The sequence below is a fragment of the Lepidothrix coronata genome, unplaced genomic scaffold, assembly GCF_001604755.1.
Source record: "Lepidothrix coronata isolate B3197 unplaced genomic scaffold, Lepidothrix_coronata-1.0 Scaffold29, whole genome shotgun sequence".
NCBI lineage: Eukaryota > Metazoa > Chordata > Aves > Passeriformes > Pipridae > Lepidothrix > Lepidothrix coronata.
Window position 1 is genome coordinate 4703272 of NW_016690209.1, and position 22588 is coordinate 4725859.

At 46.1% G+C, this 22588-nt stretch overlaps 1 protein-coding gene and 2 long non-coding RNA genes across 3 annotated transcripts in view; 2 read left to right on the top strand and 1 right to left on the bottom strand.

The window, feature by feature from the left end:
• Window positions 1-807: 807 nt before the first annotated feature.
• LOC108495174 lies at window positions 808-4468 on the bottom strand. The gene is made up of 4 exons (XR_001874019.1): window positions 4386-4468; window positions 3524-3613; window positions 2747-2936; window positions 808-909 (listed from the first exon to the last, which is right to left on the bottom strand). It is a non-coding gene; the product is annotated as an uncharacterized LOC108495174 (long non-coding RNA).
• Window positions 4469-4496: 28 nt separating this feature from the next.
• Window positions 4497-8392, top strand: LOC108495173. The gene is made up of 3 exons (XR_001874018.1): window positions 4497-4586; window positions 6118-6338; window positions 7937-8392. It is a non-coding gene; the product is annotated as an uncharacterized LOC108495173 (long non-coding RNA).
• Window positions 8393-8496: 104 nt separating this feature from the next.
• Window positions 8497-22588, top strand: part of TP63 (tumor protein p63) — a 101607-nt gene continuing 87515 nt past the window's right edge. Inside the window, 1 exon segment of the mRNA XM_017810818.1 lies at window positions 8497-8597. Within this exon segment, the coding sequence (XP_017666307.1) occupies window positions 8536-8597 (62 nt within the window). The 5' untranslated portion in view covers window positions 8497-8535.

The window sequence follows — 22588 nt, forward strand, 5'->3', positions numbered from 1 at the left end:
TGCTCCATCCCGAGGAGGATGGACTGACTAGCAGAGCTGAGAATGTCCTGTCCTTACTGTTTTTCAAGCTGTAAGGGAGGGATAAGAACCTCTGTGCCCCTAAATGCAGGCATTCTTGGGCTGTATCTCCAGCATAGTCAGGAGGGAAATTATTAGCTGTGTGAACACACCCATGTTAATGGTGAGCTGGGTACTGCTGGCTGGGGAGGTGTGGAAGTGCAGGCTTTAGCAGAGGATGTGCAGGTTTGCAACCAGGGCTTCCATTGCTAGTGGTTAATGCTTTAGGGATTTTTGTTTTAATTGCTACTGTTCTTGAACTGGCTTTAATCCCATTAGTTCAGGTATGCCTGCAGGAGCTATGCTTGCACCTTGGATTGCAGGAGAGACATAGCCTTAATGCTGGGAACTAGAGCTCTGCCAGCCAAGCAGTGAGTTTTTGTTGTATCCTGTTTGGAAAGAATAAATTCTTTTGAGACCGATGCTTTTGCATTGATGATTTATTTTCTGAAGCTGCCAAAAGGACAGAGAGGTTTCTGCTTGTGTGGAATACACAGATGGGAAACAGCAGGAACAGCAGGGTTGATAGCAGCAACATGACATGCAACTCAGCTCTGACTCACAAGGAAAAGTTAGAGGGAGTGAAAGATGAGTGACACAGCAATAATCTCAGTCTACTGCATTCTCTGCGTCTTCCATTGAGGCTGACAGGATATGCCATCCTTGCAAGGAACTTTGTCTCTGAGTGAATCTCTCTACAGACAACTTGATTCAGAAAAGCTTTTGCCTTGCTTCACGTAGAGCAAACCTCTTCTTTCATTTGCTGCTGGGCTGGTGCTGCTGCCTGTCACCAGCACTTCAGAAGCTGATATCCTTGAAGTCCATGCTCTCTATGGCTTCTGATGTGAACACCTGGGAGATAAGAGCAGAGCGTGGGAAAACTCTGGGATGGGACTGTGGTGAGATGATGAGCGAGAGCCTGCGCTAAAAACTGAAGAGAAATTGCAGAGAGCTCCTGGTCCTGCCCTCCTCTGCCACCCACCACACTGCACAGCAGAGCTGGGGCAGGCTTTCACCCACAGGGATGTGGTCACTGAGGTTTCTGTCCCCAACCTGGGCTTGACCCCACCGGGTGTGATGATACTGTGTGTATTTGCGACAAGGTTCTCACCAGAATGCCAGACATGTTGTGTGGCAGCTGTATGAGGAGGCCAAGCCTTCCACCTACACAGCTCCTGACAACCCTTTGATATGCAATCCTGACCCCACAGCAGGGTGTTGCCACCTGTCCTGGAGTGCTCAGGCTTCCAGCCCCGCTTTAGCCCAGGCTGTGGCCCCGCTATGTCTCGGGAACGCCTGGAGATGGTGATGCAGCTGCACTGGCATCAGGGAGGGAATTTCCCTCTGCCCCACAGGTCTGTCACTCCCTCCCCACCTCAAGTGGTGGGAGTTTCCTGTGGGAGTTGCACAGTGTCCTGCCAGCTCTTGAGGATAGGGCAGGCTCTCTTGGGGTCAGGGCATTGCTGGGAGTCTCCTTTTGGCTTTGTTTCTGGTTTATCACTATAATCGCTGCTCTCTGTGTTTTACCTTCTTCACATGTGCATGAATAACCATCAGGCTTGTCCAGGGAGATGGAGCAAAATTCCAGTTTTGGCCTCTCAGACCTGGTTCCTTTTGCTCCCTCTTCATGCACAGAAGAGCCCTGTTTTTTAGTAACAGTGAAAAGAAACCTCTCCAGTGTTCATATCTGCTCTTTGATGATAGTATTACCCTTACAGTTAATTTTTTTTTATGACTTCTTAATCATGAGGAAATGGAGCCTGCAGCTTCTAAAATGCCTGTTCAGCTTCAAGTCTGCTCTTTTATCATCTCCTTCCCACCAGGTGAAAACAAGGGGCAAAACCTCCCACTGCTCCCCATTTCTGGAGAAAAAAGACCCAGCGTGGCCCTCAGTGGTGGGAATGTCTCCAGAAGAGAGGACATCCACAGCTGTACTGAGGCTTTACCATCAGACTGTGACGTAGAAAACTATAACTCTGAGGATCTTGGTGGGGGGTCAGTGAGATAAAGAGGCTGGAGAATTAGAAGGGAAGGCAACCTCAGGCAGGATTTTTAGCTTGGAGTGATCCCACGGAAACACACAGAGTTGGCACTAGTGGGAAGCCCAGAGCACAACCCAATTAACCTGCTGAGATGGGTGCTCTGGGCTTCCTCCTAGCACCAGTCTCTGCCCTGGGACCTGGAAGATGGGAAAGACTGGAGAAAACAAGGGATGCCACTAAGTGTCCTGTGGGAGCTGGAAGTCTCCATAAACATGTGGGAGAATTGGAGAAGAGTAAAAAGTGTTTTGCTGTAAGCTGTGAGGTTGGAGTAGAAAGGGAAGCAGTGGGAAACTCCTGTTGTAGCTGTTCTGGGTGACTTGAAAGTATTAATAGTTTCAGGGTTTCTCAAGCACAGAACTACAGCATGTCCTGACAAAGACTACAAAGAAGGTGATGGTGAGGGGTGAGAGCATGGAAGGCTTCAGCTTGTCTGTTGTGAGGTAGTCAGTCCTACAATCCCTGTCATCTGAGTTCCTGCTGAGACAAGATTCTGGGGACAAATACTCAAGAAGTGGTTTCTGTCTCATGAAACCATTCCTTATCCCTGCAAAGGAAATCCCCAAACTATACTGTCCTTTCCTGTGAGTGGATTATGCTCTGACAGAGGAGACACCAAAGGCAACCAGACAGCTCTGACAGCAGTTTACCTTGTGCTGTTGGGCAGGGCTAGAACAGTGCCACCTCCTTTGTTTCTTCCTAACTCCACATAAAAAGTTGATGGCCAGCATGAGGGTTGTGCAGAGCCCCAGGTGTGTGGTACTCAGATGCAGATGGCAGTTTGAAGCCGGTGTGTATTTTAAAGTCCACAGTTGTTAGCACTGAGATGTTCAGAATTAGCTTGAGGAGAAGGATATGGAGAGCAGTACATTAACACACCTTTGTCATCTTCTCTTTAGATCTGCCTATAGGGTTTTGCTGGACTGCTTGTTCACTGAGTTGTCACCAGTCCTGGGCCCAGACTTGGCCATCAGTGACCAAGCATGACCTTGATCACAGATGTTGCACAGTGTTGTCCTGGAGCTGCTGCCTGTGCTCAGCCCCTCAGGCCCCCACCAGCAGGTCTATGGTCCACAGGCAGGTCAGTGCCAGCATGGAGGGGTTGGGGAATGAGTACCCTTTTTTACTGCTTTTTATTTGCACTAGGGACAAAAGATGCTGGGTGGATGGGCAGGATTGTGTGTAAAATTGTGGTATTTTTATTTATTTATTTATTTATTAAGTTTGCTGTTCTCCCTGTCCCTTGTCTCTCAGTATGGAAGGCAGGAGGAAGGCTTGTATGAGCCAAAAGCCAGAAATCTGACACTTCTGGAGCAGTAGGATCAGAGATTGGCTGGAGGCAAAATCTGAATTCTTAAGGAAACTTTTCCCACCATCGAGCATTCGTGTAGATTCTCCAAAGCCTGTGAGGGTCATACTCCTCTTACCTCTTTCCCTTCACTGGAGTTACTGAAGAATTGTCTTTCCTCTGCTTGCTTCTGTTTATGAAACTCCTAAACCCTTAATTCCTTTGAGACCTTTAAACATCCATAATATTTAGTTGAAATTGGAAAGTGTGCTCAAAAGGTACACTGACGTGTGTTTCTGTTCCCTTGGACAGCGAAGCTAAAAACATTTTATTGCTGGTAGGAGGGAATTATTTCTTTCTCTTCAACTTTTTCTAACAAAAAATCCCCAAATATCCCACAGACTTCTTGCTCTTAAAAGAAATTCATTTTAACTTAAAAAAAAAAATTAAAACAACCACAACCACTCCCCTGGAAACCCCGAGCTGTGAATGAAATGTTTCATCCCCTGATGTAAAGGGTGGGGCTGATTTCAGGCAAATCCTGAAACCAGCAGTTGAAAAGGTGGCTCAGAGGAAAGCTGGCATCTCTCTGTCTTCCTTGGCTCCAAGTTGTTCAAAGGTCCTTCGACCCATAGACCAGTACTGGAGCCACAGAGATGTCAAGAAACTATGCCTCTCCCTTTCAGGAGGGGAGCTGCACAAAGGCATCCTGGCACTGACCTGGGTGGTGGTGGGGAGACCATTATAAATCCCCATCAGTCTCCTCCCAAGGATATAAATGTTTGCCTCTGCTAAAAGATAATCTCGTGGTCATTTCAGTGACAGCTCAAATCGAAGCCAGAGAGAGGGTGCATGGAGGGGTAATGGGAGAGTAGTCCACAGCTGTTTCCCTGTCTGTTTTTCTCTCCCAGACGTGGAAGCAGCAGCGGCGGAGCGATGCCCCGCATTCCTGCCCACCTACACACATGCTTCCTCCGCATAGCCCCGTGCTGCCTGCTCACCACAAGCACTAGGGGCTTGGCTGTAAATCCGCTGTCCAGACAGATCCCTGACACCCTGGCTTCCGCCCTGCTTCTGCAGGACACGTGCCTGTAGCTGTGAGATCAGCATCACACTCACTACCAGCACGGAAGCCTCCATGGAAGGGCAGTGAACACTGAGGATATCACAAGCAGCCCCCTTGCCAGCTGACTACCTTTGAGGTCTGCTACTGCAAGAAGCTCCCCCTTGCCTACACTCCCAGGCTGCTTTGATCATAGAAAGGTTTGCGTGGAAGTGACCTTAAAGATCATCTAGGTCCAACCACTCTGCTGTGGGCAGGGATACCTTCCACTAGACCAAGTTGCTCAGAGCTCCATTCAGCCTGGCCTTGAACACTTCCATGGTTGGGGTGTCCACAGCTTCTCTGGGCAACCTGTTCCAGTGCCTCACCACCCTCACAGTAAGAATTTCTTCTTAAAGAATTTCTTCTTAAAGAATTTTTTCCTAAACTAAGAAATTTTCTAGTCCTCATGTAGCCACTCAGACCCCCTCTGAAATCTCCAGCTCTTGAACATTTTGGCCTCCATTTTCCTGTAGATTTTCTTTAAGGCAATGCAAATGAAGTTGGCCAAATACCACTGAGAGCCTTCCAGCTATGCATGGGGTATTGTCAGCTCACACACAAACACATACACACCCTGTGGCTTGTGTTCCCACTGTGGACTGTGCTATGCAAAGGAGCGCCTTGCAGCTGAGAGGAGCTGGGTGCAACCTAACTGCAAGGGTGAATATCTCTGCCCAAATTCATGGTCAATCAACCCACAGCTAAATGTTGGCTGTGAGCAGGAGGGAGGAAGGAAGTTTGGATTGGAAAAGAGAATGCGGAAGACTTGCTGGCTTTTGCAGGGGGCTTTTGTGCACTGCTGCCAGTGGGTTTCCATGGTTCTATTTTCCAGTTGGAATAAGCCAAAGATAGACCTTCTGAGCTACCTCAGAACACATCCAGATCTCTGTGGGAGGCTGAAAATGTCCAGTTCTCTGGGAAAAGCAGCCAGGTGCTGTGTGCACTGCCAAAACAAACCAATCTATGAGGAATTTGCACATGCCCAGTCCCAGGCACGAGGACTGGTACAGGTCTTGGGCAGTTGGTGGCCCCTTTAGAAGTTTTTATGGAAATGTCCTTGCTGTAAACCCCTCTTGTCAGTGCCTTGTGAGTGAGAAGAGAGCCCTGCTCCAAGCAACTATTTCTCATCAAAATTATGTGGTGCTGCTTTTTAAAATTAAGTGGGGGATTTTTTTTGAAAAGTTATTCTTTCGGTGTGAATTGCTAGATGGAGACTAACTACCTCTTTTTGACTGTGGTGCTGCTAGATGTGTTCAGCATTAAAACCAAGGATCACAGGATTGATAGTTTGGGCTGTAACAGACCTATATTTACTGTCTGGGGTACCAAGGGGTACTCTGCTGTGCAGAGCTAAGGTAGTGAAAAACCAGAGGCCAACTTCACCCTTGGAGACAGAGGCCAGCCCAGCAGCATCAATTTCAGGAGCTGCCAGTTGAGAAGACTGGCCAAAACCAGAAGTGGGTCTGTCTCCAGGTGGGAATGGTCGAGCCTTTCCCTGCTCCCAGTGTGTTGGCCCTAGCACTCAGGCCATGCTGGAGAAGACTCTTCTCCAGCTCCTGTGGAGAAGTAGGTAGAGCAGGATTTCACAAGAACAGCATCTATCTCATAGCACTTCTTTTGTCTTTTAGGCTGAAATCTGTCAGAAAAGACAAACTTTTCCAGGCTGTTGGAAGAGCACACAATGCATGGCCACCTTTCCATGAAGCCAAGCTTGGAGATGTAACAGCTAATCCCACCACAGGCATGGTAGAAGAAATCCAACAAGGTTCTGGTGTTTCTCCAGGAGCAAGCATGGGGTCTCAGCAGTGTATCCAGAGCCCAGCCTGCTGATTGATGCTCCTCCCAACAGGTTGGTTATCCATATCCACGGGTGCCTATTGAAACCAAGTCCTGAAGCAAGAGAACATGAACTCAAGCTCTTGATAAAATGGTTTGTGCATGGAGAGGATTTGCCTGCCATATCTTTGGTTAAGGGTGCATGCTCAAAGCCTAGACCAGAGCCAGGCTAGGAGTGTGGACCATGAGTTTGTCTGGCCCTCCTTGCCCATTCCCTGGAGTATTTGCTGCATCAGGAGAGGCAGCTGCTCAGGGGTCAGCACAGCACTGGTTTCAGCAGTGGAAGGGGATGCAGCCCTCTGTAGCTATGCTCCCTGGGCTGTTTTGTGTGTGTGCAAGCCCTGGTGTGATTCCTCCTCTTCCCTTTCTAGTAGGTTCTGGTTTGGAGATTCCCACACTTCTTCCCCAATGACACAGGCTACAAGGTTTGGTGTTTATTCTGGGGTTCAGCCTAAGAGAGGGAAGGTGTTTCATATTACTGATCTTCCACAGGCAAGGCAGAGGAATCAGTGTCCAGCAGTGAGGGTTTATTAACTTCAGTTAATAAACACATCCTTCACTTCCAGCCTCTCTTCCTTGGCGAATGCCACTTAGCAAAAGCTGCTTAGGCTTGGCCGGGGATCAGCCCTGCAAGTTTACAGGATTCACAATTCACAGATGTTAGGAACTATCAGGCTGAGTGTGGGTGGAGAATGTCAAGACTGAAATAGCTCCCCTGCCATCCTGGCACAGGCAGCAAAGAAAATGTTTCCACGTGACATTCTTCGAACAAAAATTTCCTACAAGGAAAACACAGAGGGGAAAAAAATAAGAGGCCATCGCTGCTGTCTCAGAGGGTTCCTGGTTTTTGCTTGGGAGGCTGGCATTTGTGCTGACATTGGCACAAAATATAGGTGAGTTATAGGGCAGCCCCTTACACTTCTCTTCATGCACACAAACGTATAGGTTTGCTTCAAGATGCAATCCCACTGGTGCACAGATATGTGGATGCTATTTTTTTCCTACTGGAATCCATTTTAATTTAGCTCCTGATTCATATTTCATTCATTCTCCAAACCCACAAAACCAGGATAGGTTTACAGCCTGTACTATTTGGATAAATCACGGTGGGGCAAAAAACAGGGGACAAAACAGGTTGCTTTTCTGAATGATTTTCTGTATGACTCAAAAGACAGAGAAAAAAAAAGAAAAGGAGGTAGTAGGGAGAGAATTAAAGCTATCCCTTCTTGCTTTGATGTTCCTTCAGGAAAATCAGATCTGCTTTTCCTCTTTGGTACTTTGTTTTGGTGGACTTCACTTTGCTCTCATTTCTTTAGGCTTTAGTGGCTGAAAAAGATGTGATTTCTACTTTCTTTTATTTTCTCATCAAGAAAATATTGGGGTTATTTTAATTATGGAAATGTATATACTATTTACAGAACACCAGAGCAATGAAAGATTTCTATGTCATCTCAACTTTTTCAGAAAAAAATGGTAAAAATCTATAGAGGGAAACATTAACAATTATGTCTGATAGTTTTCTTGTGGGGAGGAGAGCAGGAAGGGGAGGGAGAAGAGCAAAAGTTCAGAGTTAATTTTAATTGAGGAATTTCCCCATATTTTGTCATTCAGCTTTTGAAACTGTGACCACAACAGGTTGTTTGAACTGTGGTGTGAGAGAGTCTGAAAAATTCCCCAGGCAACTATATGCAGGTACTAGCCACAGAGTTGACAAGGAGAGCTTTTAAAGCACGATGAAATTCAGCACGGGCACTGCACCCAGCAGAGGAAACTCCGGCCATCTGGAGACGAGGATGACCAGCAGCCACAGCAGTTTGAAAAATTGCAAGGGCTGCCAAAATTAAACTGTGAAGTCAGGCGGGAAGGCAACCAATGACCAGTGAGATCAGAAGTTCAGAGAAGCCCCAGATGAGCTCCCAACAACAAGTGTGGCCAGCGCACACCAAAGTTTATTAAGGATGTTGAGAGGAGGGGAAAATATCCGTGCAGAAGATGCCCAGCTGGCGAGGAGGGAGTGGTGGTGATGCTCATGTCACTTGATGAATCCCATTGGCCAAGTCCCCAGGAGATCCCACCCATTCGCAAGTGTAAAATAAATCTCTAAAGTTGTACCTCGTGTACCACTTGACCTTATTGCTTTTAGCCTGCTGGCTTTATAACTATTTATTTATTTTATTTTGGTTTGTCCCCAAAGAGGGGCTCAAAAGGAAATGAATTTTGAACCAGCACCTTTCACCACCTTGCAGTACTACCCTGATACCTGCATCCAGCGGTGAGTCTCTGAGCGTGACGTAACTCTCTCCTATCGCAGGTTTGATCTGAGTGTCTTGTGTAATTGTTAACTTTTCTGCTATCGTCCGGTGGCAGCTGGGCTGCATGCGGAAAAAATGTGCCGCTCTCTTCATGCTCAATGGAGCTTATTATTATTTTTGGCTTCCTAACAGGTTACTGTTTAATTATAGGCATCCGTTTAAGATATCCCCTTTTCCTCTTTGGCATTAGAGGGGAAAAAAATATGATAAATAACATGAAGGCTGATAGTATCTTCCCTTGTGTTTTGGAGCAGAAGGTTACTCTGTGCTCTGGGTAGTACAGGAATTGCTTTAGCTTTCTATAGTGTGTTTATTTGTTTTTTTAAATGAAAAAGCTCCTGGAGATAATATGAGCTTAACTATTAAGCTCTGAGATTTTGGTATTTAAAGGATAAATAAAAAGTTAAAATATTCAGAGAAATAAAAAACTGCCTTCTAAGAGCAAGTAATTTTCCAGGAATATTTTTTCCTTCTGTCTAACAGCCAGCCTCAGAGCCTGCCAACCACTCTTATTTTAGCTTTGTTGTTACGCGGAGTTTTATAACTTTCCAGCAGATAAAAGAGCATGTCCGCACGAGGTGTCACAGTATCACATTGTCGGTTTGTTTGTTTCCCCCAGCAGAAGATACTATATTTAAGCATGTAAATGACATGTAGATGGTATTTTTCCAGTCATAAAGTTCGGAGAGGTGAAATCCTCTGAGCGCAGTCACTTGTTGAGCTGTTTTAAGACTAGTTTCTGTCTGTGTTTTGTAAAAGCCCTGGCTGGTGTCTCACGAAGACATTCAATCCCTGGAAGAGTTAACTATTAACTCTGCATCCTCTGCAGGGTGCTGGGGAAGGCTACTCACGATGCATAGCTCTCTGTTGAAGAAAGGGCTTGGCCACCATCACCCAGCCCTTGGCATTGCAGGCAGCTTTGTGATCTTTATTTTTTTCCCCCGCTATTGTGACTTGTTACAATATTTGTGGGGGCTTTTATCCCCTGCTTAATCCGCTGGGTGCCTGGTGCCACCGCTGCGCGAAGGTCCCGAGGAGGAGTGTGGAGACCTGGCAGCGAGGAGGGGCCGCGTTTGGGGGCCAGCAGAGGGGAAGGAGCGGAGCTGGGAAATAGCGCACGGTCCTTGGCCGTGCTGCCGTGGCAGAGGAAGATGGAACGAAGCCGGCGGGGTATTGGATTCCCTGGCGAGACCTTCCACAACATGAGCCCCAGGGCTGGCCAGGCACATGCAGCCACGCTCTGATCTCCTGCAAATCCACTCAGCCCTGCTGATCCCGATGGGGATGTGCCTGCGGCCAGGAGAAGAGCAGTACAAAAGCGGTGCCCATCCAGGAAGGTGGATTCAGGCTGGCAGCAGCAGAGTCTTTAGCAGATTAATAAATTTCCTCGGCTGGAAACCACAGCCAGGCAAATTCCAAAACAAAAAATGAAGAAAAAGAAAAAGAGGGGAAAAAATTAAATTAGAAAGCATGAAGATGCAATGCAAAGTACCAGCCCCTCCTGACAGTCACATCCCATCTAACAGGTTCAGAAGATTGGTGCTGCAGCTCAGGCAAAAACATTCAGGTGGAACAGGAAGGGGGAAAAAAAATCCCTTGGCTGTATTCTGTAGAAATTTTTGAATGGGTCTTTCACCCCTTCAAATCTGCCTCATTCAGCAAGTCAGGCCTTTCAGCAGAAATACTGCTCCTTGCCACATGCCTTAGCAGCATGATGAGTTTTTAAGTGAACACTGCAGTGTGGGAAGCCTAGGGACAGATAGAGTTTGTGACACCCCTCAGTCATAAAACCTGTTCAAGATATAGCTTAGAGTAACAACATGTCTCAGCTGTTATGCATGTCTGTTTACATGAGCCAAGAGTGGCATTTGTCCAATTATAAGTGACTGTGCTCTGCCACAGGTCAAAATCAGCTGAAAGCTGGTCCCAGAGATACTTTTCTCAGTTTGAAGACATAAACAGTCTTCAGCTTTAAGCTCCATTGCTTGCTTATTCATGATGTGCTGGGTGACATTTCTCTGACTGCTTTAACAAAATTCAATAGTTTCATAATTGCATTTATTTTACAGAGTTTGAAACACTTCTGCTTTGATGTGGTCAAAGTACTTTATTTAGCTAATACCAGTGTGCTTCTCTGCAACTTCAAAATTACATCTAGTAATTATCTAACCAGCAAACAGATAACGTTGAGCTGAGGCATGCTGGCAAAAAAAACCAATAGCGAAAAGTGTGTGGAACCTGTCAAATTGCGGGGAGGGTGTCACACATATTTCCCTCTATTTCGGTGTGGAGGGGGAAGCAGTTATAAATCCCAGTTAGCTCAAAGATTTCTGGCTTCGAATTTACCCTCTGCTGTTGCTTCATCTATTAATCTCTTCAGTTTGGGGGTGTCTGGCAGGCAGGCAATGTGGGACACAGATAAAAGATTTCCTCTCTCAAGAGGTGAACGCAGATCACACCGAGCAGCGTTAGCTAATGTGCCATTATGATGCTCATATGCTTAATGCCTATCATTTCACAGGCCACTGAGAAATGGTATATCCAAACAACACAATAATTCAGTGCCACAGACGAGGAAAAATAGCTGGGTGGCCCGAATCTGTGCTGTCTGTGATTGTTTAGGCCACTCCAGCTTCTGTCTCAACAGCCCAGCTCCCTCACTTAGGCTATTAATTTCTTTGTAAATGTGGGTATCAAAGCAAAGCATCACAAAAAAATCATACAGAACTCAGCTGGGCCACAGAGCAGAAGTCTCCTCCTTCACAACCCCACTCTTGCTGTGGGTGCTGGAGTTCAGTGCTGGAGCTGCAGCCCGGCTGAGAGAGGGGCAGAGGGACACTGGGTGCTGATGGGGATGTACATCCTGGGGCAGAAGTGAAGGATGCAAATGTAGCATGTGACTGTCTGAAGTGAGGTAGGTTGGAAAGGTATATCCTGAGTGTGCTCATCTTCTTAAATGGAATGAGCTAAGAGATGCTAAAATTCAGCAAAAACCTCAAAATCTTTCTCTGTCTGCTTCCCTTATAAAAGGAAATGCTTGAAATCAGGAATATAGCCCACTCAGTGCTCTGGCTCCTGGGACTTGGAAAGTGCTGCTGTAATGAAAGAAGCATCTGCACTGAAGTGCTAAGTCACTGACCCCCCTGAGTTACTTGTTTGGATGGTACTGTGGGAGCTCATCCTGTGCTGCAGAAAACCCAGGTCAGCTCTGAGTCATAAAAGGAGCTGACTATCTGAAACAGGCGGGATTTCCACCTTCCAAGAAGTGCCCACCTAGCTGCAGCTGAAAGCCACTAATGTAAGATGAAGAAGGCACCGTAATTATGATCAAAGTCCAGCTGTTGAGAGCTATGTAATTAGTATCTCTCTCCAAAGCTCTTTTTCTTCCAGCTAATACCTGGTTGGGGGAGTGATGTTTACAGATAAGTTACTTGTGTTCTTGGAAATAGTGGTCATTAGGCTGTGTTTAAACCAGGAGGTCTCTTCTTTTGGGGCTGTTGGGAATGCACCTGCTGGTGCACTGGACTATGGTCCTGCCTGCTCTGCTTCCCCCCTCTCCCTATGACCAGGCTAATTGCTGGCCTCGGGATCTGGCATCCTTGGTGTGTTGAAGGTGTTCACTGTGGCTCACTCCTCCCTTTTGGATGAAAGGCCTCTTACACAAGCTGCTCCTTCTTCTTTCATTTCTGGCTTTGTTTTCTCAGCACAACGTGATATGGTCCAGCCTCCCAATTCTCACTAATAACAGAGGAAAACTCTGAAATCCTCTGGTCTCTGCAGCATCTATGCTCAAAAGCTGATTTTTCAGACATGGTCCTGGGTTTCGGGTGGGTTGCCAAAACCAAAAAATCACACAACCTCTCCCTGCCCCCCCTCCAACTAAGTATGTAGAAAAAAATCTATTTTTAGAAGAGAATGAGGGAAACTGTCAGAAATTAGTTGGGGCATGGAAAGGAGGGGAGGGTATGGGCCATGGAAGCATCATATATTGGGTGCTGTATCCAGATAGATTTTGGTGAGCAGGGTCTGGTTCCAGCCAGCCAGAGCTCCTGGGTTCAAAGAGATCTTTCATCAGGAGCATTGCATGTGTCACTTCACCTTCCTTCATTGGTTCCCACACGTATCAAACAGGGCTGGTAAACGGACTGCGTTTATCAGATAGGAGTCTCTCCAAGGTTAATGCTTGCAATGCAGCACAAAGGTGAAAGCTCACTGTACTCAATGCTCATCTTTGCTAATAAGCACTAATGAAACATCAGGCTTCTCTTTGGGGCTGGTTACCCCTCCTGGCTACAGGCAGCAGTGTGCTGTGTCCCTTCATGGTTGTGAATCCAGCAGCTCTCCTTTCTCTTGGGTGTTAGTATTGTGACAAAGATTTGCTTAAGTTGTCATAGGGTCATATTCTACAGGAGCATCTCATCCCACCTGCAGGTTCTGCAGAATCCTTGCATTTGGGCAGCTTGCATGCTTTTTCTCTTTCCTCATGCTATGCTTTGCTGAGGGATAACTGAACTGCTGCTCTGACAGGGTGGACAAATCTCTGCTGCCTTCACCTTTGAGATGGGAGCCCAAATTTGCTGTGTTGGCAGAAGGACTTGAAGTCAAGTAAGAAAAGACACATGACTTGGTATAGATCTATTTGCAGAAACAGCCAGTGATAGAGCAGGTACTTTCCAAAGACTCAGAGAGGGGCCAGAAATTTTTCTGAGCAGCTTGTGGTGTGCTCAGAGCAGCTGGTGCCTTCTGGAGGAGCAGAATTGGCTCTGTGCAGGAAGGAAAGGTGGAGGGGAGCTGGGGAGGTCCTTTTGCTATTGGCCTTGGTGAGCTCTCCTGTGAGGTGGTGTCACCTTCATGGCTGTGCTGCCACCCCTGGTAGAAATTCCATGGGGGAAGGACACCAGCTGGAGCCAGATGCACACGAGGGGACAGCATGCCATGTGCCAAAACAACTCTCATAGGGTGGCCTCCCTGGCAGGAGAGCTTTGCAGACTCCTCTGCAGTGGACATGCTGCCAACATGGGCATAGCTGCCTTCAGCACCTTGCCAGGGAGGTGCACTGTTGCTGGTGAGGAGGGGAGGGTATTTATTTCTTCCTTGAGATCTGTTCTTAGGTCACTGTCCTGTTCTTGCCCTGCAATCTCATCAGAAGATGGGTCTAGAAGATAGAATCCTTGCAAAACAGTGCTCAAGAGATGCACATTAAACCCTCTTCAGTTCGCTCTTCCTGGCAGAGCCCCTGCAGTCTGCTGATCCCTGCTGCCCTCCTCCAGTCTGTCCCTGCTCTATGTCACAGAGACTTCATTGAGCTGAGGATGTTGCAACCCCTCCACAGTCAGTGTCAAGGACAGCACTTTTTCCTCTTCAAAACAGTATAGGCTTCTCAAAAAAAAAAAATCTGCTTGGAGATACTTTTAAAGCTGCTTAAAGGATTAAAGTGGAACCAAATCAACCATTTTCTGTGTTTTCTCAGATCTCAAAGGACTGTAAGGAGAATATGTGAATTCTTTCACGTGGTCCTTTTTACTGCAAGGAGAGAACACCTAGTTCATAGTACCTTGCTCAACTCCCAAAAATTCTGAAGGAATTAAAGAAGAAAGTTCTTAATAGTTCATCTGTTCAGAGGTGTTTAGGGTGTTCATGGTACATTTTAAAAGTTATAATTCTGTGCTGATTTACATTGCACCTTCTGCTACAAACTAATTTACAGTAGCTCCTGTCAACAAACACAAGGATTTCTGGCCTGATAAAAAGCAAAAGGGTTCAGCTTTGATTTTGGGAAAAATAAAACCTTCTGACATTCAACAAGTGTCCAAATGAGTAATGAACCTTTATAAAAAAATGTCAATAGGGGTTATAAGGTATGGGGGAGGAAGGAGGGTCTTGGATGAGGAAGAAATCAAGGAAACTTAGCTTTCAATTTGGTGCCTGGCTCTGTGTTAGTTTTACACTTACGTGAAAACCTTCATGGGAACATGGACATTATGGTGGGAGCCAATGCTTACAATGCCATACAAATTTTGACTTCTGTTTACCTCAAAATTTTGTAGCCCATGATCAACACTGAAATAACCAGAAGGAAAATGTTTTGCTGTAGTAGATTTCTGGGGTTTGTTTGTCTAGCTCTGCTGATAATAGATAACATCTGCTTAGATAGCTTCATGGAAATATCTGTATCTGTTCATAGGGCTTACTTGGGAGTTTTTGGTGCCTGTTTATAATCACTTACTACTGTGTAGCAGATCATCTCCCCACAGGATTTTGTTGCTGAGTCATTTCCAGTCAGGTGTTTGAATGCCACAGGTGGCCTGATGTGACAAATACTGATGCACATAAGCCAGGGGAATTCGGTTAGTGCACGGAGCTATAAAGAGAACAGCCACCTCCAAGACTGAGAAGGGGGAAACCCTGCAGTAAGTGATCGGGGGTTCAGCAGGTTCTTTGCAACATAAAAATAAGTCTGCTTACAAAACCTTGCCCTGGGAGGTTCAGTGCCTGTCTGGTTTAGTGATGTTGATATGCACCAAAGTCACTGTATGCTGAACAAATGCATGGAAAGAAGCTTGAAGTGTGCTGGTGAGCTGGATGCTGCAAACAGCAGTGGCTCAGCTGTGTATCACCAGCAGTGTCTGCCTCTACACCTCGGAGCAGGAGCTGGTGAGGCACAACAGTGGGACTGCTGTGCTTGCTGTCTCTGTGAGGTGGCTGTGACAGGTGTGAAATAGAAGTTCAGTTGGCTCTGAGAGTTAACGTGGGCATTAGATGATCAAATATAACAGGATTAAAAATCTCAATATTAGACAACAAAATTTCTTTACACTGTCTTCCGAGTTCTGTTGTTCATATTTGTGAATTTTCCTCTTAAATATACAGATTGGAAACATCATTACTGGTTTTGATGGAAAGGGAGACTCTATGTCTTCATAGCACTCCAGGAGCTACAGCTTTAAAATAATTACAAGCAAAAATCATAAATCACATTAGGTGTGGCAATGTATTGATAAAATTATAGGGAGCCAACCCTGTAATTTCTTAGCACCCATCATAGTTACAAAAGCAAAGATCCTGTGAGTGCTCCAGGTAGCGTTCCCTTACACACCAGCAGTGTTCCAGATAAACAGTTCATTTGTTCTTGTCTTCCAGGACTATAATCTGCTCTTAATTCTTTGTTCTTCATCTGCCCTGTCTTGGAGCTATTTTGTGACACAGAGAAGGGTTTCTGCAAGTGCTCTAATTTTTGAGAGAAGGATTCTCTGCCCTTGGGCTTAGCAATAGCTGCCCTGCCACAGAGTTGCTACGTGCTGAAAAATGCAGCTTGCACGGTATTTAGCAGAAGACTATCACTGGTGGCAGGGGTGAGGAATGGGAGTTATTGTTTAATATCCAAAACACATCAGATTTCACAAGTTGGCTGTGGGGGTAAAAAGTGAGAGCTTCAACCGAATTCATATTACAAGAATCTGCACCTAACATCTGCTTTGCTGGCGTTTCTGTTTTGCATTTTAATTATTTACTGAAACACAGGATGTTGCTGTTTACAGTTTCCTGCTTCTAAAGAGTTCTGGGGACTTTCTGTATTATCGTTTTTATATTTTTGTAAAATTCGGCCTTTGAGAGAAAGTTTGAGAGAGGGATTTTGTAAGTCCTCTGAGCAGTTCATAGAGTAAACAGTTTGTGTAACTAAAGACAGAAGCGGCTTTTGTAAGAGTAGGTAATTTAGGCAGCCAAGTGTCTTACCTGGCTTACAAAATGTCATGAGTCTTTTGCAGTAGACAGTCTCAGAACCCTCCTGTTCTAAAAAGGAATCATGTATTTCATGTTCCCTGTCTGGCATAGCTGTCCCTCTGCTCTCTGACTATATTTATATGACTAAATGCCCTGCTATGCATAGTTTTACAAGGCTGAAAATCAGCGTAGGCTGCATGATTTCTCTTGCTTTGCTTCTTCTTGGTGGGGGTCCATGTTGAGGCCTATGTGGGATGTCTTCTCCCCAGCCTCTCACTGCCACCTCCTCACAGTGGCCAAATTTGAGGAACACCTGTCCTACATGGACCGAGACAACAGCAGCTCTGCACCTGCTGTTGGGTGGGCAGGGATGCCCAGTGCGTTCCTTGAGGTTGTAGCTGCAGCACACCAAGCACCTGGGCAAACAAATCCTAGGAGCTGTTGGGGCAATCCTGGCAGAGAGAGAATCTGTCTCCTTAAGATGTCAAAAAAGTTCAAATCTCAGCAAGTTTAAAAGAAGCTCCATTCTTGGCAAAGCATTTTGGTGTCCTGGGGATTATATCCCCATAATACTACTGATACTGATGTGGTGCAAGCAGGGAAGAGGCTGCTTGCAGGAGACATGTCAGGCTCTAAATGGAGCTCAGAGCATGTTGGAGGGCTACAACCCCACCATGAGCCATCAAGGCTGTAGGCATAGTCAGAAAAGCCCATGCTGTGTGTGTCTCTGCCATGCTGTGGAGTCTGGGTATGGAATATCCCTTAGGTTTGGTCCAGAAAAGAGCATTCAGTTCCATGCATGCAGTTTGGCAGAGGTGGGAGGGAGCCGATTACTGCATTTCTCATTTTGTTTTTCTAAAGGGTTCAGATGGCACCAGTGCTCAGGAAAGGTTTCGAGGGGACTGAAACTTCCTTACCAGGAGAGTTTACTCTCTCTCCTGCTGGCTGGAAACACCTAGAAATGGTGTTCCATGCAGGAGTGTGAGGACAGGTGCTCAGTTTAGCTCACTGCCAAGACCAGATCCCAGAGCACAGCCCCCTAACACCTCGAACCTGACCCACAAATATACACTCATCATCATTAACCCAGGGACATGGAGGACAGTCAGCCACATGAAGATTTGAGCTGGTTTTACTTGGTTTTCCAAAGTTCATAGGCACATGCTGAAGAAATCTCCTCTTTTTCCACTAATCCTCACTGCAGCAGGCTGGATGAGGCACACACATGTCATGGTGAAGAGCTGCTTAATGCAGCACCGAGTGTTCACAGCTTCTGGGGAGTTGCCTTGGAAGGACTCGGCATAAATGCACCATATCCAATAGCAGTCACTCCATCAGTTCCCATACACCATACTTCTGTGTTTATCTGCCACTAAATTGACCATCCTGTGCTTGAAATGAGCTATTATCTGCTCACCTGGGTGCTATCTGTATACTTTGGTCCAGAGCATGTAAATGAGCGGTGTGAGAGTTCCTTGGATGATGTTTCATCCTTGCACTCCCTGGGAGAAGCACTGAGCATGATTTCATCTCTGCAGGCAGGAGCATTACATGTGAAACGTTGTTGGGTCCTGACTGTATCTTTTAAGGTTACACAAATTGATGTGGGTTTGTTTGTTTGTTTGTTTTTCTGATTTAACCCTGTTGCACTTCGGGAGAATTACTGCCCTAGTTGTAGTCCCTAAGCTGTTACTCTTTGCACCACATAATCTCCATTTATTGTGTTAACAAAAAAACCAGTCAGGAACCCAAAGAGATCTCCCTGGCAGCTACCCAGCACAGTGCAGGTCCCTGGTTTGGGGGATGGCCCCCATGATGAACCCTTGATCTGAGGGTTTCTCTCAGGTTCTCTTGGTGATACACTGCCTGCAGCTGGCACTTGCTCTGATAGTGAACAGTCCTTAGGAAGGGATGAGCTCAGGACATTTGGTGGTACACTGGCCTGGAGAAAGCTCATCTGAGACCAGACCTAGCTTTTCCTTGCTATATAAAATGAGAGGTTGGGCTCAACAGTGCTCACGGTCATTTCCTTTCCAGACAGCCCTGTGCTCAGGTCAGGGCCATGTCTCAAAAAGGTGCTTGCATGCAGATAAGGAATAATACACAAATCAGACCTTGAATTCCGGCCAGACCAGCAGTGTGGATGTAGCTGAGGCCTTTCCTTGCTGCTCGACCCTGGCTTCAAGTTAAACTTTTCTGTTAGTTTGGGTATTTTTTTTCCCTTGGCTCTGGCTTCTTTCAGAGCCTTGCAGTATCTAATAAGAACCAGTTCCTCACACCCTGATTGCCTTTCTGAAGCTCTGATGTGCTTGGATGAATTATTTTACTATCTGTAATAAATAAAGTAATTTTTCATTCTGTGTTGTGGGCTCTGTATTGGTGTGATGAAGATAGACCAGTGAAATTTGAGAGATGCTGGTTGCACTCAACACTGCAAAAATTCAATAGACAGTAGTTAAGAGTCACATTTCCTGTGGGAAATACTGAAAGCAAGCTCCTTGTAAAAAAGAGACAGCAACAAATTGAGGTAGATACTGGTTTTGGGTAAATGCAGGAAAAATACTGATGACCAAATCTCAAAAGAGGGGAAATTGATTGGGCAAGCCTCAGGAAGGTCAGATTTCTGACCATTGCCTCTCCAGAACTTCAATTTTCCTATTAAATACCTAAAATCACTACAGAAGAGTAGTGATGAAGGCCTGTAATATCTGTATTTTTCTCATGACTGCCATCTCTTGAAAATAACCTTGCCCAATTTCATTTCTGGAGCTGTTGCTTTCTTTTCTTTTAATATTCCCTGATGCTGTGGAGACCTGGGTAACTGGAAAGGATGTGGTTAACTGGTTTAGGCTGCTTTGGGCATTTAACAACTGCCTTTCTCCCACTCCTCCTCCAGAAAAATGAGGGGTCTCCCCATACTGTGCAGCAGAATGCAACAGCAGAGGTGTCTGAGTCTCCTACTTCCCTAGATGCTCCCAGGCTGCAAACCACTACTGATGGTGGATGAGGGGACCATGGAGTGATTTTGGGTTAGGCATTGCTCCTGGAGAGACAAAAGATGGTCTCTGTTGTCTTTAATTGTAGCTGCAGCTGGGCAGCAGAGGTTGGCATGTGACAGCAGGGCTGGAGGCGGCACTGACCCAGCAGGAGACCTCAGCAGAAACCTGTGCTTGTCCTCTCCTTCACCGAGCAGAGAAAGCATCACTCTCTTTGTCCTGCTGTAAAACCATCAGGGCTGGCTGGCTGCAAATCGTGTTGAGCAAACTCCAAAAGGTAGACCCAAATATGTGTTCTCAGCTGTGTATGTGAAACTGAGCAAATGATGTCTTTTACTTAGACCAAAGGGATTTTCTTTTTATGGACTTGAAAATGTTTGTGGGTTTTGAACAGTTTGCCTGAAAAGTTTCTCTAGCACTTATTTTTGGACTTGGCTCAAAAATACCTCAGAATTTTAAGGGCTGGACCTGGATTTTTCTGCTTGTGCTGCTTTAAGAAGACTATCTCACTGTGTAAAAGCTTTCACCTCCGCCCAGCCGCTCTGACTCTTCCCTCTGCAGGTGGGCACTGCTTTTAACGACCACTGCAATAGGTTTGGGGAAGGGATTGACTGGAAAAATGAGTTACAAAATAATGCAACTGCTTTTTAATTGGTTTTGGGTTCAGTGCTGCCTTAAAATTGATTATTTACATTTCCTTTTATTATTTAAATTGAAAAGTCTTGAGACCACCTTACGCTGCAGAGGTACTGATTGTCAACAGGTCGCTATGTGCTTTACAAATCTGGGGATACTCCTGTACCTCAGGAATGGAAGGACAAAGATGGACAGGACACCCATGAGCTGGGGGTTGGGCTGGGTGTCCCGAGCTCCAGGCTTGCACTCTAATTCTGAGCTTCTCCACAGATTGCTCAGGTTCCTAGGTGGTCTTCTGGACATTATGAGGACTCTGTACTCCAGACTAAAATGCACCAATTGCAGTGGAATTGCTGTGGCAGTGCTTCACCTTGGCCAGAGCTCCACCCTTCAGCCCCTGCTGAGAAAGGGAGTGGGTGTCAGGGCTGAGCTGAAGGGGAGGGGATGTCCATGGCTGAGTTTCCAAGGATGGGTGAGAAGGGGGTATCCAAAATTGAGTGGGAGATATGAGAGGTCTCGGAAAGTTCACAAGATGCTGAAGGAAACCTTGAAGGAAAAAAAAAAATTAGGGGTGACTTTCCCTAACAATTAGGGGACAGTAGTGCTGGTGGAGTGATGGGCTGCCTGAAGCCCTGAGGACAAAGAAATACCTCTATTATATGGAAGTGGTGACTGTTGTCAGGCTGATAATGATGACATGTAGATAGCTGATGTGATGAGACATTGATAGGAGATGCAGTGGGTTCCTAGGCTGCAGGGGTTACTGATAGCACACTGAAATCGTTCTGCTTCCAGAAGCCATTCCCAGCAGTTTGCAGGGAGCAGGCCATGCAGTGCTCATGCTGGAAACCCTCATCATGGTAGTAATGGGAATGCAGAGGGAGTCTTTTTCTCCCAGAGGAGCTCTGCAGTCTGTGCTGGAGCAGGGTGCTGGCATGGGGCACATGGCTGCAGTGATATAATGTGCTTTGAGGGGTGGCCACAAAGCTGCAAATGTAGCATTCGCTGCAGGCAGTCTTATTCAAAATGACTCTAACTGAAAGGAGATGATGAATGGAAAAAAATCCCCCTTGTGTTTTGCAGCATGGTGAATTAGGAGGATCACTGTGCAGCCAGTTTCACTTTCTCTGATATAGGTCAGTCTTTTCTGCACACTGAAGACTGAAGCAAAGAGCAATTAGGAAGCAGAACAATCCCTTCCTACCCCTTTCCATTCAGCTCACACACATATGCTTCCAAAAGACAAATCTAAGTCACAGGGAGATCAGGATGCACTATTACAGTAGACCCTAGCAGAACACTGAGCATTCCTCTGAGACAGAATTGCTTTATTTCCTCTAAATATATAGTTCACAGTTGAAATAGGTTGTGTGCAATACAAGTGCCATTTGCCTAGTGATTGTGAAAGGTAACAGTCACAGAATCACAGAAAATGCTGAGCTGGAAGCGACCCACAAGGATCATTGAATCCAACTCTTAGCCTTGCACAGGCTGACTCACACCATGTGCCTGAGAGTATCATCCAAACGCTCCTTGAGCTCTGGTAGCCTTGGTGCCAGTTCCCTGGGGAGCCTGTTCCAGTGCTCAACCACCCTGTGGGTGAAGAACCTTTTTCTAATATCCCACCTAAACCTCCCTTGAAACAACTTCAGGCCATTCCCTCAGGTCCTGTCACTGGTCATCACAGAGAGGAGATCAGTGTCTGCCCCTCCTCTTCACAAGGAAGTTGTAACTGCAATGAAGTCTCCCCTCAGTTTTCTCTTCTCCAGGCTGAACAGACTAAGTGACCTCAGGCTCTCCTCATACGGCTTCCCCTCAAGGCCCCTCACCATCTTCACAGACCTCCTTAGGACACTTTCTAATAGCCTCGTGTCTTTCTTATATTGTGGAGTCTAAAACTGCCCCAGTATTACAGATGAGGCCATATCAGTGCAGAGCAGAGTGGGACAATCACCTCCCTCGACCAGCTGGTGATGGTTTGCCTGATGCCTCCCGGGACATGGTTGGCCCTCCTGGCAGCCAGGGCACTGCTGGCTCATATTCAGCTTTCCCTCCCTAGTCTGTCCTTGGATGCCGTAGGACATTGTCAGTGTCACGGAGCCCTTCGCCACTGTCACTCCCAGTTCCTTCTTGTGTTCCCCATATCTCCTTGCCTGTCGGCTACTTCTGAGATCAGGGTTCACCCTTTTGGCAATCAGCTTCTTTCACATTTTCTAATGCACATCTCTGTGCCACTTGACCACTTTTCTCTCAGCTGCCCCTCCCCATAACCCATGCTGCTGTCCACATGATTTTTTAATGAGATATCAGATCTGGGAAACATCTGAAAAAAGTGAGAAGTGGGAAAAAAGAACGGGCAATTGAACCATAGGTGAAAGTTCTATTCTGTCTCAAAGGAATCCTGAGTTGGTGTTTGTTATTCCTTACATTTGTCCTTTCTAATCCATGCAACCATCAGTTTTCTTTTGGACTGACACATAGAAGCAGTGTTATATGGAAAGACAATCTGAAAGGTTTAAAGAAGTTGCTGGAAGTCTAGATTTTAAAATGCTAAATCTGAAAGCTGGGCTCAAAATTGAAAGGAGAATAAATACCTG